This window comes from Chiloscyllium plagiosum, chromosome 19 (assembly GCF_004010195.1).
Source record: "Chiloscyllium plagiosum isolate BGI_BamShark_2017 chromosome 19, ASM401019v2, whole genome shotgun sequence".
Taxonomy (NCBI): Eukaryota; Metazoa; Chordata; class Chondrichthyes; order Orectolobiformes; family Hemiscylliidae; genus Chiloscyllium; species Chiloscyllium plagiosum.
In genome coordinates this window covers 42,918,583-42,932,197 of record NC_057728.1, presented here as the reverse complement: position 1 = coordinate 42,932,197, position 13,615 = coordinate 42,918,583, and the positions used below count along the sequence as shown (strand labels likewise).

Here is a 13,615-nt window from a genome sequence, read left to right as displayed (position 1 = left end):
GTGCTACCTTCTTCACAGCCTCCCTACATTCTTGGACATGCTGACAAACAGCTAGCCTACTTGCTGGACTACAAGTCCGGATCCCATTCCCCTGCCAAATTAGTTTAAACCCCCCCGCAGAGTGCTAGCAAACCTACCTCCCAGGATATTGGTGCCCTTCTGGTTCAGGTGCAACCCGTCCTGTTTGTACAGGTCCCACCTTCCCCAGAATGCAGTCCAATTGTCCAAATACCTGAAGCCCTCCCTCCTACACCATCCTTGCAGCCACGTGTTCAACTGCACTCTCTCCCTATTCCTTGCCTCACTGTCACGTGGCACCGGCAACAACCCAGAGATGACGACTCTGTCCGTCCTAGTTTTTAGCTTCCAGCCTAACTCCCTGAGCTCCTGAATGACCTCCCCACCCCTCTTCCTACTGATGTCGTTGGTGCCAATGTGCACAGAACCGCCTGTCTGTCCCTCTAACTATACAGTCTCCTATAACTAACGCTCTCCTCCTCTCTCCCTTTCCCTTCTGAGCCTCAGAGCTGGACCTCATGCCAGAGACCCGGTCACTGCAGCTTACCCCTGCTAGGCCGACCCCCCCAACAGTATCCAAAGTGGTATATTTATTGTTGAGGGGAACGACCACAGGGGATCCCTGCACTGCCTCCTTCCTCCCCTTCTCACCTCTAACTATTACCCAGCTACCTCTGTTCTCTGGCGTAACTATGTCCCTGTAGCTTCTATCTATCACCCTCTCAGCCTCTCAAATAATCCTCAGTTCATCCAACTCCAGCTCCAGTTCCCTAACGGTCTGTGAGGAGCTTGAGCTGGCCGCATTTCCTGCAGATGAAGTCGGCAGGAGCATCGGTGGTTGCCCCTACCTCAAACATCCTGCAGGAGGAACATTCCACTGCCTGAGCTGCCATAACTCTACACTTAGTCTCCAAAACAAGAACACTAAGTAGCTTACCTGTTCAGCCGAACTGTACGCAATACTCCAGGTGCAGCCTTACCAGTGTCTTGTTCAGCTGAAGCATGACCTCGTGGCTCCGAAACTCGATCCCCCTACCAATAAACGCCAACGCACCATATGCATTCTTAATAACCCTTTCAACCTGGGTGGCAACTTCCAGGAATTTATGCACTTGGACACTAAGATCTCTCTGTTCATCTACACTGCCAAGAGTTTTACCATTAGCCTAGTACTCTGCATTCTGTTACTTCTTCTAAGTGAACTACCTCACATTTTTCTGCATTAAAGTCCATTTGTCACTTCTCTGCCCAGCTCTGCATTTTATCTATATCGCCCTGTAACCCACAACATTCTTTGGCATTATCCACAACTCTGCCTACCTTAGTGTCATCCGCAAATTTACTAACCCATCCTTCTATGTCCACCTCCACATCATTCATAAAAATGACAAACAGCAGTGGCCCCAAAACAGATCCATTGGTAACTGAGCTCCAGGATAAACATTTCCCATGAAGCACCACCCTGTCTTCCTTCAGCTAGCCAGTTTCTGATCCAAACCGATAAATCACCTTAAATCCCGAAACTCTATATTTTGTGAAATAGCCTACTGTGTGGAACCTTATCAAATGCCTTACTAAAATCCATATACAATACATCAACCGCTTTACCTTCACCCACCTGTTTTGTCACCTTCTTGAAGAACACAATTAGGTGAGTTAGGCACAACCTACCCTTCACAAAACCGTTATGACTATCCCTAATCAAATTATTCTTTTCAAGATGATTATAAATCCTTTCTCTTATAACTTTTCCAACACCTTACCCACAACCGAAGTAAGGCTCACTGGCCTATAATTACCAGGGCTGTCCTGATTCCCTTTCTTAAACAAGGGAACAACATTTGCTATCCTCCAGTCTTCTGGCACTACTCCTGTTGACAATGATGACATAAAGGTCAAAGCCAAAGGCTCTGCAATCTCCTCCCTGGCTTCCCAGAGAATCCTAGTATAAATCCCATTCAGCCCAGGGGTCTTATCTATTTTCAGATCTTCCAAAATTGCTAAAACCTCCTCATTGTCAACTACAATCCCATCTAATCTAGTAGCCTGTATCTCCATATTCTCACTAACATTGCCCTTTCCAATGTGAATACTGACGAAAAGTATTCATTAAGCGCTCTCCCTGTGTCTGCAGATTCCACACACAACTTCCCACTATTATCTTTAATTGGTCCTAACTTTACTCTAGTCATTCTTTTATTCCTGATATATCTATAGAAGGCCTTAGGGTTTTCCCTGATCTTATCTGCCAACAACCTCTCATGTCTCCTCCTGGCTCTTCTTAGCCCTCTCTTTCGATCTTTTCTGGATAACCTATAACTGTCAACCCCTCCTAACTGAGCCTCCATGCCTCATCTTCACATAAGCCTTCTTTTTTCTCTTGACAAGAGCTGCAGATTCTTTAATAAACCATGGCTCCCTCTCTTGACAACTACCTCCCTTGCCTGATAGGTATATACTTATCAATGACCAGCAGAATCTGTTTCTTGAATAAGCTCCTCATTTCAAGTGTGTCCATCCCCTGCAGTTTCCTTCCCCATCCTCTGCATCCTCAATCTTGCCTAATCGCATCATAATTGACTATCCCCCATTTATACCTCTTTCCCTGCAGTTTATACCTACCCCTGCCCATTGCTATTGTAAGCATAACCAAATTGTGGTCACTATCGACAAAGTGCTCACCTACTTCCAAATCTGACACCTGGTTGGGTTCATTCCCCAGTACCAAATCCAATATGGCATCACTCCTTGTTGGCCTGTCTACATACTGTGTCAGAAAACCTCCTGCACACACTGAACAAAAACAGACCCATCTAAACTACTTGACCTATAGTATCCCCAGTCAATATTCGGGAAGTTAAAGTCCTCCATAACAACTACCCTGTTACTCTCACTCCTTTTGAAAGTCATCTTTGCTATCCTTGCCTCTATATCCCTGGAACAATTTGGAGGCCTATACAAAACTCCCAACAGGGTGACCTCTCCCCTTCTGTTTCTAACCTCTTGTTCTTATTCACATGCCAATTGTTCAAAGTTGAACAGCTTCTGTTCAAATGTTGTAGGTGAGGCCACACTGCTGTTAGGGAGGGAGTTCCAAGCTTTTGACCCAACAGCAAGTGAAGGAACAGTGATATAGTTCTGAGTCAGGATGTGTGCAAAATGAAAGGGAATTTGTAGGTTGTTGTGTTCTTATGCTTTTGCTGCCCTCTGTCTAGTTGGTAGAGATTGTGGGTTTGGAAGGTGCTGCCAAAGGAGACTTAGTGAGTTGCTGATGCACAGCTTGAAGATTTTACAGACTAGTGCAAGAGAATCCCATCACTCCTGACTTGTCCATTGTAGTCAGTGGATGAAGTGTGGGTGGAATCTGGACTGGAGCAAAGGAAGGTTACTCACTGCAGAATCCACTGCTTTGGACCTGCCCTGATAGACACAATACTTGCGTGATTTTTTATTAAGAATTCAGTCAATTGTAATCTATAGAATGTTAATGGTGAGGAGTTCAGTGGTGGCAATATTAAGGGGAAATTACTGGATTCTCTTTCGTTGGAGCTGTTCATTGATTGTCAGTGATGACATTATTTCCCCAAACCTGAATGTTATCCAGATTTGCTGCATGGGAATACTGACTGCTTCTGGTATCTGAGCAGTTGTGAATGAAACTGATCAATGTGCAATCGTATATGAACATCCTCACCCAAACATTAGAGTGAAAGTGATTAATTCGTCCTCTGAAGGTAGTTGGGTCCAGGAGACTATGCTGAGGAATTCATGTAACCAACTCCTATGCCTGAAGTGAATGGTCTTCAAGAACCACAAACCATCCTCCTTTGTGCTCTGTCTGACTCTAACCAGTAGTGAGTTTTCACTCTGATTTCAACTGACATTAATTTTGCAAGTGTTGCTTGATGCTATACTTGGTGAAATGCTGCCTCATGTTGAAGATAGTTACTCTCATTCACCTCTGGCATTCAGCTCTTTCATCTGTACTTATTCAGAGTTTGGAATGAAGTCTAAATCTAAGTGGCCACAAACACAAAAACAGATTATTGCTGTGTAGGTGATATTTGAATGCATTGTCGTTGATGACATCTGCTATCATTTTTTTGATGACTGATAGTACACTAATAGTATGGTACGTGACCAACTGGGTTTGTATTGTTTTTTATCGACAGGATTTCTCTGGACAGTTTTCCACATTGTTGTGCGGATGCATGTGTGAGTTGAAAAGGGTGGCACTGGAAAAGCACAGCAGGTCAGGCAGTATCCAGGAGAGTCTACATTTTGGGCACAAGTCCTCCATCAGAAATGTCGACTCTCCTTTGATGCTACCTGACCTGCTGTGCTTTTCCAGCTCCACCCTTTTTGACTCTGGCTTTCCAGCATCTGCAGTCCTTACTTTCTTCTAGATGCATGTGTGACTTCTTTTGACTGTGTCCTTCCAGGAGTTACCTTGTGATGGTGATGGTGGAGTCTGGGACATTGGATATAAGCTATGCTTGAATGAGCCTGACTATATCAAACTGTTGTAATGGGTCTATGGGACTGTTGTCCAAATACTAGTGCCGGACCCAGTAAGGAGAACTTTGAGTAGTTGACTGAAGTGGTTGTTGGGTTAACAATTACTTTGAATCAAGGTCTACAGTAGAGGCAGACATCAGCATGCAGATGTCCTAAGCAAACTGACACTGAATTGGGGTAGGAATTCACTAAAGTTAATGGAAGCACCTTTATAGAAGTAAAGAAAATGATGGTGCTAACTAGTGACAAAACCCCAGCAGGATTAGCTGATTTACATCCCAGCACACGTGATATTCTTTCAAAGATCTTTTGACTGAGGAGACATTTGTTTAGATTAAAATTTGTTTACTTAAAAAAATTATTCATGGGATATGGGCATTGCTGGCTGGGCCAGCACTTATTGCCCATCTCTAATTGCCCTTGAGAAGGCAAAAGTGAATGGCCTTGTTGAACTATTGCCATCCATATGCTGTTGGTAGACTCACAATGCCATTAGGGAGTTCCAAGGTTTCAGCACAGCAATACTGAAGGAATGCGATATACATCCAAGTCAGGATGGTGAGCTTGGAGGGAAATTTGGAGATGGTGATGTTTCCATATATCTGCTGCCTTTGTCCTTTTACATAACAGTGGTCATGGGTTTGGAAAGTACTGCTTAAGCTATTTGAGAATTGTGAGCGAGAAACACTATAGAGAATTATAGATTGATTAATCTAACATCTCTTGGAGGAAGGTTACTTCAGTTTATGATGATGTTCTGGAAGGATCTGTACAGGGGTCTCAAAACATACATTAACAGCAGGGCAGCATTGTCAAAAGCAAAGCCACAACTAGAAAGTTACAAAAAGGAGGGACATTTTATACCATCATCGCTTCCCCGCCCCCCCCCCCCCCACCAAACTGGTGTAATTAAAAGCAAGGGGGTACATTGATACAACCAGGGCTAATCCTTTTTTTTACACTGATCCATAATCTGCCCCCATATTATGATGGGCAAGTAAAGTGTCACCCAACCTACATACCTTTACGTCTACCGAGGCATTTATCAATTTAAGGCCACTGAAGTGCCTATTTTCAACTATGCCAGTATAATATGATATGCAGGACTAGGCAGAAAGAAAATAATCAGCCTGCTACTTTCCAAGCTCAGAGTAGAAGGCCTGATGGAAGCATGTTCCTCCACTCGTATGACTGTGCCTACTGTATATCCCCTTTATGTGTTGATGCTTGGCCTCCAAATCTGACCACTCCCAGTCCCTTCAACCACCTCACTGGGGATCCTGACCATAGCCCCAGACCTATTTGTAAGTCCAGGATCCATTGATCATCTTCTCTAGGTTTCCTTATAGTCTCTGCAGTAACTGTTACTGTGTTATGATGTAGCTGGACCAGAAAATCCAATTGTCTAGTAGCTTTCAAGGATGGGAATTTCTGTTTTTGAGAGCTTGAGATCATGCTAATTCAGCGTCCAACATATTATTGCTGCAGGGCAGCCATTTTTAAACTTGATGTACTCAAGACCAACTTTTCTACTGGAGTGGAATATAATCATCTCTCTTCCATAAAATGTACCCAAAGGTGTGAATAAATTTAGTGAATAGGTGAGTCTGTTGCAAAGTGCATGCCAATGTTAACAATTATGAAACACTTTGTCTAAACAGGATAGAACAAATTACTTTCTAAATGGTAAAAAGATAGAAGGCATATGGTTCCAAAGAGACAGAGGGAATCACAGACATGCACAATGAAATTATCTAAAAAAGTTAATGGAGCGTTGTCTGTTTATCTAGGGGACTAGAATACAATGATATAGATGTCATAGTTCAACTATACAAAGCCATGATTTGACCACATCTGGGATATTGTGTTTGCTTAGCACAGAACACAACAACTGATGACAGACATATTGGCCTTGGAAGGAATGCAGCATAGATTTGCTAGAATTATATGTTGATTCCAAGGATTATATTACAAGTAGAGAATATACAAAGTAGCATTGTATTTCCTGGAATTTATAAGGTTAAGGTGATGAATTGACCAAAATTTGCAATGAACCAATGAGAATTGATGGATAGGTTGTAAGTAACTATTGTCACTAGTAGGAGAATCCAGCAATAGGGGACATAGCCAATAGAAATACAGCCAGTCCTTTCAAAATTATTTTTGGAAACACGTTTGCACAGGAAGTGTGGTAGAATTTAGAACTCACTTCTGCAAGTAACAGTTAAACTGGAATAGTGGTTCATTTTAAATCTGAGATGGAAAACTTTTTATGAACCAATGGTAATAAGAGATATTTTAAATCTGAGATGGAACATTTGTTGTGTTTCAATTGTAATAAGAGATATTTTGCAAATAAAGGTCTAGAGAGTTAGATCATTACTTATCCATATCTCACTCAATGGTAGAGCATGCATGAAGACTAACCTGTTCCCATGTTCTTAATAATTTGACATCAAGCATTACTATTCTGTTGATTTCACTAAATTAACCACGTTATTTTATTAAACATTCAAAATTGCTTCTATGTCATTGCTTAGCAAGTTTAGACTTTGCCATAATTGGGACATTACAGGCAATGCATTCTCACATTCAACTTGAGTTGTGCTGCTTACCACTCTCTTAGAAAAATGCATATGCCTTCTCCTCAGCTTTAACATTTGGTTGCTCAATGAACAAATGTTGATAATCCTGTTCAAGAAGAGTGGTAAGTGTAATGGAAAGTGGAACACTTAATCCAATAGTTCCATCATGTACTCCAGGTTTACTTCAAGATACCATTGACAATTAACAAACCTGTCTCGTTAATAGATGGGAGCTGTCGGATAGCTTTGTCATTAGAGGGTTTTTCCACTCAACTCTAACCATAATTATCAATATTTTATTAGGGTAAGGAGAAAGGTGAATAAAGGACTACCAATAGATGTCATGTGTCTGGATTTCCAAAAGGCATTTGATAAGGGTTGATGTCCAAGATAAAATCTTACAGTACTGGAGGGGATATACTAGCATGAACAGATGACTGGCTAACTAACTCAAAATAGCTTTAGAATAAATGGATAATTTTCATATTAGCACACTGTAATAAGTGGCCTGCTGCTGAGATCAGTGCTGGGGCCTTAACTGTTTATGAGCTATATTAATGATTTGGATGAAAAGACCTAAAGTATTGTGTTCAAACTTAAAATTATACAAAGCCACGTAGAAAAGTAAGTTGTGAGGAAAATACAAATAGTCTGCAAAGGGATATGGAAATTCAGTTTGCAAACAATTTGCAGATGGAGTAAAATTTAGAAAAATATGTTGACTTTCTCAGGAAAAAAATAAAAATACATTGTATTATTTAAATGTAGAGAGACTGTAGAATGTTGCAGTGCAGAGGGGTCTGGGTTTCCTTGAAAATGAATCACAGACAGTTAACATGGGGATACAGCAAGTAATTGGGGGGCAAATGCAACAAGGTTCTTGATTGTATGCGGGAGGGAGTAGAAATGTTGGGAGCTCTTCCACCATCTATACAGGGCATTAATGAATTACCTAGAGTATTGTATACAGTTTTGGTCTCCTTACTTAAGGAGACATGATGTGGAGGTGGCGGTGTTGGTTTCGGGTGGACAAAGTTAATAATCGCACAACACCAGGTTATTGTCTAACTGATTAGTTTGGAAGTACGAGCTTTCAGAGCACTGCTCCTTCATCAGGTAACTAGTCTGAAAGCTAGTACAGTACTTCCAAATAAACCTGTTGGACTATAACTTGGTGTAGTGTGATACTTACTTAAGAAGGGATCAACTTGTGATAAAAAACAGTTCAGACAAGGTTCACTGGGCTGATTACTGGGATTAATTGGTTGTCTTATGATGAAAGATTGAATAGATTGGGCCTGTAATCAATGCAGTTGAGAGTACATTTGTCTAACCAAGATAAAGTTACTAAGGGAACTGAGTTAGACAACTATTTTATCCACACGAGAGTCAAGTATTATCGAGGGTAGGCAAGAAAGTGGCCTTAGCGAAAACAGACCCACTTGAATGGGCTTATCATAGAATCCCTCCAGTATGGAAGCAGGCCATTTGGCCCATCAAGTCCACATTGACTGTCTGGAGAGCATCCCACATAAAAAACACTCCCCTACTTTGTAACCCTGCATTTCCCATGGCTAGTCCACCTGGCTGGCACATCTTTGGACACTGTAGGCAGTTTAGCATGGCCAAAACACCTAACCTACACATCTTTGAGTTGTGGGAGGAAACCAGAGCACCCAGATGAAGCCCATGAAGTCATGGTGAAAATGTGTAAACTCCACACAGATCGTCACTGAGGGTGGAAGCAAAACTGGATCCCTTGTGCTGTGAGGCAGCAATGCTAAACACTGAGCTACTGTATCACTTAATGTTTGTTATACACCTAGTTTTTATGATCTTATGTACAATACATGAGTAGGCATAAAATGTTTGCCTTTGTCTGAAAAAAATGGGTGAAAGCAAATTCAATAATAGCTTGCGTGGGAGAATTTGAAGAGCATTTTTAAGTGGGGGAAAAATACAGGATTATGGGGAAAGAGCAGGAAGTAAGTGAATAACTCTTTCACAGGAGCATTGTGCCAAACCGTCACTTTCTGATAAATTGGGTGATTTTGTTGGGTAAACTCCAGCATTAAATATACATGCACTTAAGAATCAGTAAATGTCGGAGCTTGTAAATCAGGTCCTAATTTTTCTAGTTTTAGATATATCAACATACTTTGCAATAAAATTTCCACAAGTTGTCATTACTAGACAGAAGCCAGTGAACAGAACCAGTGAAATTTTAGGTCAAGTTAAAAGTTGGTGCCAAGCAATGTTGGGTGCGAAGCATTTTGAGCTGGGAGTGTGGATTCAGGAATGAGGATTGCTGAATCCATAGCAAAGTGAAGAAAGATTGAATTGACAATGTCACAGCTTGGCTTCACACGGCACTGTGTACATGTACTGTTTGAAATACTCCCGTTCTCCAATTCAGCTTCCATGTAATATTTTGAAGATTGGAAGTTCTTTCCTAGTCACTTTGAGTTTTTAACCATAGGGAAAGAACACTTGTGTTGAGGTCTTCTGGCCAAACTTGGTGAAATTCACAATCACCACGTGAGCCAAGCAATTTCAAGGCGGTTTTGCCAGAACAGCAATGCCTGCCACGTTAATGCACCACTAGATTGTTGCTGAGATGGTTTCAATCCTATAGTGCACACTATATAACAAATTAGAAGTGTTGTACGAACATTTTAAAATGTTCATATCAGTCGTATTTGATTTGAGCTTAAACACTTTCATTCAATAACTGTAACACCAGTTAAAACCCGTTTATTCGGCATATGGTGCGTTTATGTTTAACGCTTTTCCCTTTCGGGTTCCTGAAACCACTGGCGCATTGGAAATGGTAACAACTAGGGCTTACTAACATGGGGTAGCGATTCAACAAATAAATTTGCAACAGCGAAAGTTTTAAGAAAATAATCTACACACGCCTTTAAACTACAACTAAAATAGCTTTTTAAAAAGTCAGGAGCTAGAATATTTATCCAACTGTATCATTTGTGAACAAATGAAGCAATTCTCACATTATTCAATACGTTTTGTAATGTTACTGTATTGGGCTATTAGAGGGAGGTTATAGATAACGGAGAGTAAAAAACTATTACCATGCTGGCGAGTCTTCATCGTCCTACACCTTTTGGTAAATGATCGCACAACACGGCTCCCAGACATATTGAAAACATCAAATAGAGATTTTTTTATTCCGTTTGTACAATGAATGCTAAACCCATATTGCTTAAAACAAACAAAAAGTTACTGTATAAAATTACGAAACATTGCTGGATATATGCGAACAATTTGTTTTTTTTTACAAACATATTTACAACTTACGTTATTCAAACTTTATTTTAGAATTAATCTTGGTCAAATAATTCGTTTAGCATGTTTGGCCTTTTCCTTATCTGAAGGGAATGATACTTTAAATCTAAAAATCGACACTTTCAAACAATATCGAAGTGTAGGTACAACACGGCAAAAGAAGTTATTCGGTAGGCAAGTACAGCTATGGCGAACCGACGTCATAACAATTATATAAATCTAACTCAAGCCAATGGTTCGTAATAAATCAGATTACTTTGCATTTGTGTCTTGGGTATAGAGCGTAGTGGCCTCCTCCGTCGAAATACTGTCGACGATCGAGCTCAGATAATGAAGACTGCTGCTGCCTGATGATTCCGAACTATTCCCTGTTTAAAACAAAACAGGCAACACCAAGCAAGTTAATGATGATTGTCAGAATTTTCTGTGTTCCTAATTCGCGCGACTCATTAACCCATGTTCCTCCACATTAATAACGCAGTGCTCAAACTCGCTTTACACTGGGAAAGACACAACGCCAGGTTTAAAAAAAAATCCTCCAGATTGTTTGTTTTCTCTCTCCCGAGCACTTGATTTCGTTTTGATCAACTTTTCACGTCAAAAAGCTGCTTCTGCGAAGCGTTACATTTCGTTCATTATTGACACTGAGAGCTTCCTGCCGACTGGAGAGGCAGACTGACCGCAATCTCTTTGAAAATATGTACTTTCTGTGGCTGGATTACTTAACGATTGACAGGAGTGCATTTACCCTCTTTGTGGAGTTTATTTGGGATATTCGAATGATCAGAGAGATTCCCCCATTCGGAAGGACAGCTGTTAGTTCCCCAGCAGCCTGGAGTTGATACCTGTGAAGACATTTAGAACGGGTTAGACAGTAGACACACACTAGTGTGCACACCAACAGTTGCAGCACACAGAGGATAGCGGCAGTGCCTGATGCTCGCTTACCATTGAATGGGAGCTTTTGCAGCCGTTGATCGGGTCCACGTTCTCCTGCAGTTTATCCTGCTGGTCAAAGCTATGTAGCAGGTCCTGGAGTTTCTCAATGTAGTGGATGGCACTGCGCAGGATCTCCACTTTTGGTAACCTCTGGTTAGGGTTTGGCACCGTCCTGCGCTTTAACGCTTCGAAAGCCTCGTTGATTTTCTTGAGCCTCCTCCTCTCCCGGAGAGTTGCCGCCTTCCTCCTGTCGGTGGTGGCTGATTTCCTTTTGCACGCTTTACAAGCCCAGATCAGGCACTGGCCCGGGCAGTGCGACTTCAGGCCGGGCGGAGCGTAGACATGTTCCTCTCCGCCACTGTCACAGCTCGGCTCCGCCTGACTCGCGTCTCCAACTGGAGACAGGCCATCCTCGCTTCCCGGGTAGAGAGGAGACACCTCAGCCCCGTCCAAGTGCGGAAAGCCCATACTTTCACTCACCAGATAGCGTTGATCGTGATAGTAAAAAGGGTTGGTCTCAAACATCTCCATCATCCTCGCTTGTGAAGTTTTGTGTGGGGTTTGCACTTATGTATGCGTACGGGAGATTGAGAGACAGTGGATCAAAAGCCGCAGAGGGGTTTCGATGGCATTTAAAGAGTTGGATGACAAGTCCATGGGCTATATATACATACATACATATATATAGAAGCAGGTGAAATTCTATCCAACATTTAGCTGTCGCAATGTATCAAACTCTCAGGACTTGTCTTACTGAGCTGTCTGGCCGCTGTCATTATTACAGCGTTTCTATTTTCGAAACGCAACGTTTCCTAGGACAGAGAGGCACATTCAGTTTATTCTTTGATGACCAAGTGATCTCTCTACCTCATGAGAGAATCTCAACTGTATCGACTTTTTTTCCTTCCAATGCTCAGTCCATTCAATTCTGAATAAAACTGGCTTTTTGTTTCTGGCTTCCTTGTTAAGTTGTTAAAGTAAAATAGGATACCCTTGCTGATATGCTGAATATCAACGGGTGTTTGTATAATATTGTTCGGAGATAAAGCGCGCACGCGTTTTACTTCAGGTTTAACGTTACGCCACTGTTAAACGTGAAGCGACTTCCCAACAGTTGGGAGAAACCTAGGGAGAACCTATGGTCAAAATACCTCTTCACCAAGATCCAGAAATTAGTGAAATTGCAGAATATATAATGGTGATTTCAAACACCCTACTGGAATTAGCACAACCTTATTAATATTAAAGTCTTATTTTCTTATTGGTGCCGAATATCATTTAATAATGTGTCACATTACCAGTGACGTTTCACCCTGAATTGAATTACCATCTGGGCCTGTGATGGCAGAACAAATCTCTGGAACGCTCTGTAGTTTGTTACATTGCAATACATAGCCCCTTTTCGCTACAATGTGTAATTATTGCGAAACTTGTGTTCGTCTTTTTCTTGACATGTTGCCAGGGCAATATTTATATCAGTGCAGAACTTCCGACTTACGTATTAAATTTGCTCCGGAACACTCGAATCAGATCATTTATCAGTCATTGTAACAACTCCCCGATGTAGTTCACCTAGGCGAAAGTGAGCACTGCAGATGCTAGAGATTAGAGTGGAGAATGTGGTGCTGGAAAAGCACAGCAGCTCAGGCAGCGTCTGAGGAGCAGGAGAATCGACGTTTCGGCAAAAGCCCTTCTTCAGGAATGAGGCCTACCTTGCAAAGAAAACACAAATGTCCTGGTGAAAGCTGAAAAGAGGCCTTTTATTGGGGTGTAAGGTTATCAGATATACATTTCTTGCTGAGAGATGGGAACTGTGGTCAGTTTCTTCACTGGTAAAACAGTGCGGACTGACAAACACCTGAGTGAGACAGTTGGTCAACTCCGAATGATGGCCATTAACCTAACATGATTTGGAGATGCCTACATTGGGGCGTACAAAGTTAAAATTCATACTACTCCAGGTTATAGTCCAACAGGTTTATTTAGAAGCACTGGCTTTCTGAGTGCTGCTCCCTCATCAGGTGGTTGTGGAGTGTAAGATCATAAGATACAGAATTTATAGCAAAAATATACAGTTATTTTCTTATTGGTGCCGAATATCATTTAATAATGTGTCACATTACCAGTAACATGTTTCACCCTGAATTGATTTACTGTCTGGGCCTGTGATTGCAGAACAAATCTCTTGAAAACAGAACGCTCTGTAGTTTGTTACATTGCAATACATGCAACTGAAATTTTATATTGAA

General features: G+C 41.5%; 1 protein-coding gene across 1 annotated transcript in view; it reads right to left on the bottom strand.

Moving 5' to 3' along the window:
• myf6 (myogenic factor 6) overlaps window positions 1-12,028 on the bottom strand; it is a 25,474-nt gene extending 13,446 nt beyond the window's left edge. The window contains exons 1-3 of the mRNA XM_043709670.1: window positions 11,376-12,028; window positions 11,176-11,272; window positions 10,684-10,795 (exon numbers count right to left, since the gene is read on the bottom strand). Coding sequence (XP_043565605.1) covers window positions 10,684-10,795; window positions 11,176-11,272; window positions 11,376-11,900 — 734 coding nt within the window. The 5' untranslated portion in view covers window positions 11,901-12,028. The remainder of the gene's footprint in view (window positions 1-10,683; window positions 10,796-11,175; window positions 11,273-11,375) is intronic.
• Window positions 12,029-13,615: the final 1,587 nt, after the last annotated feature.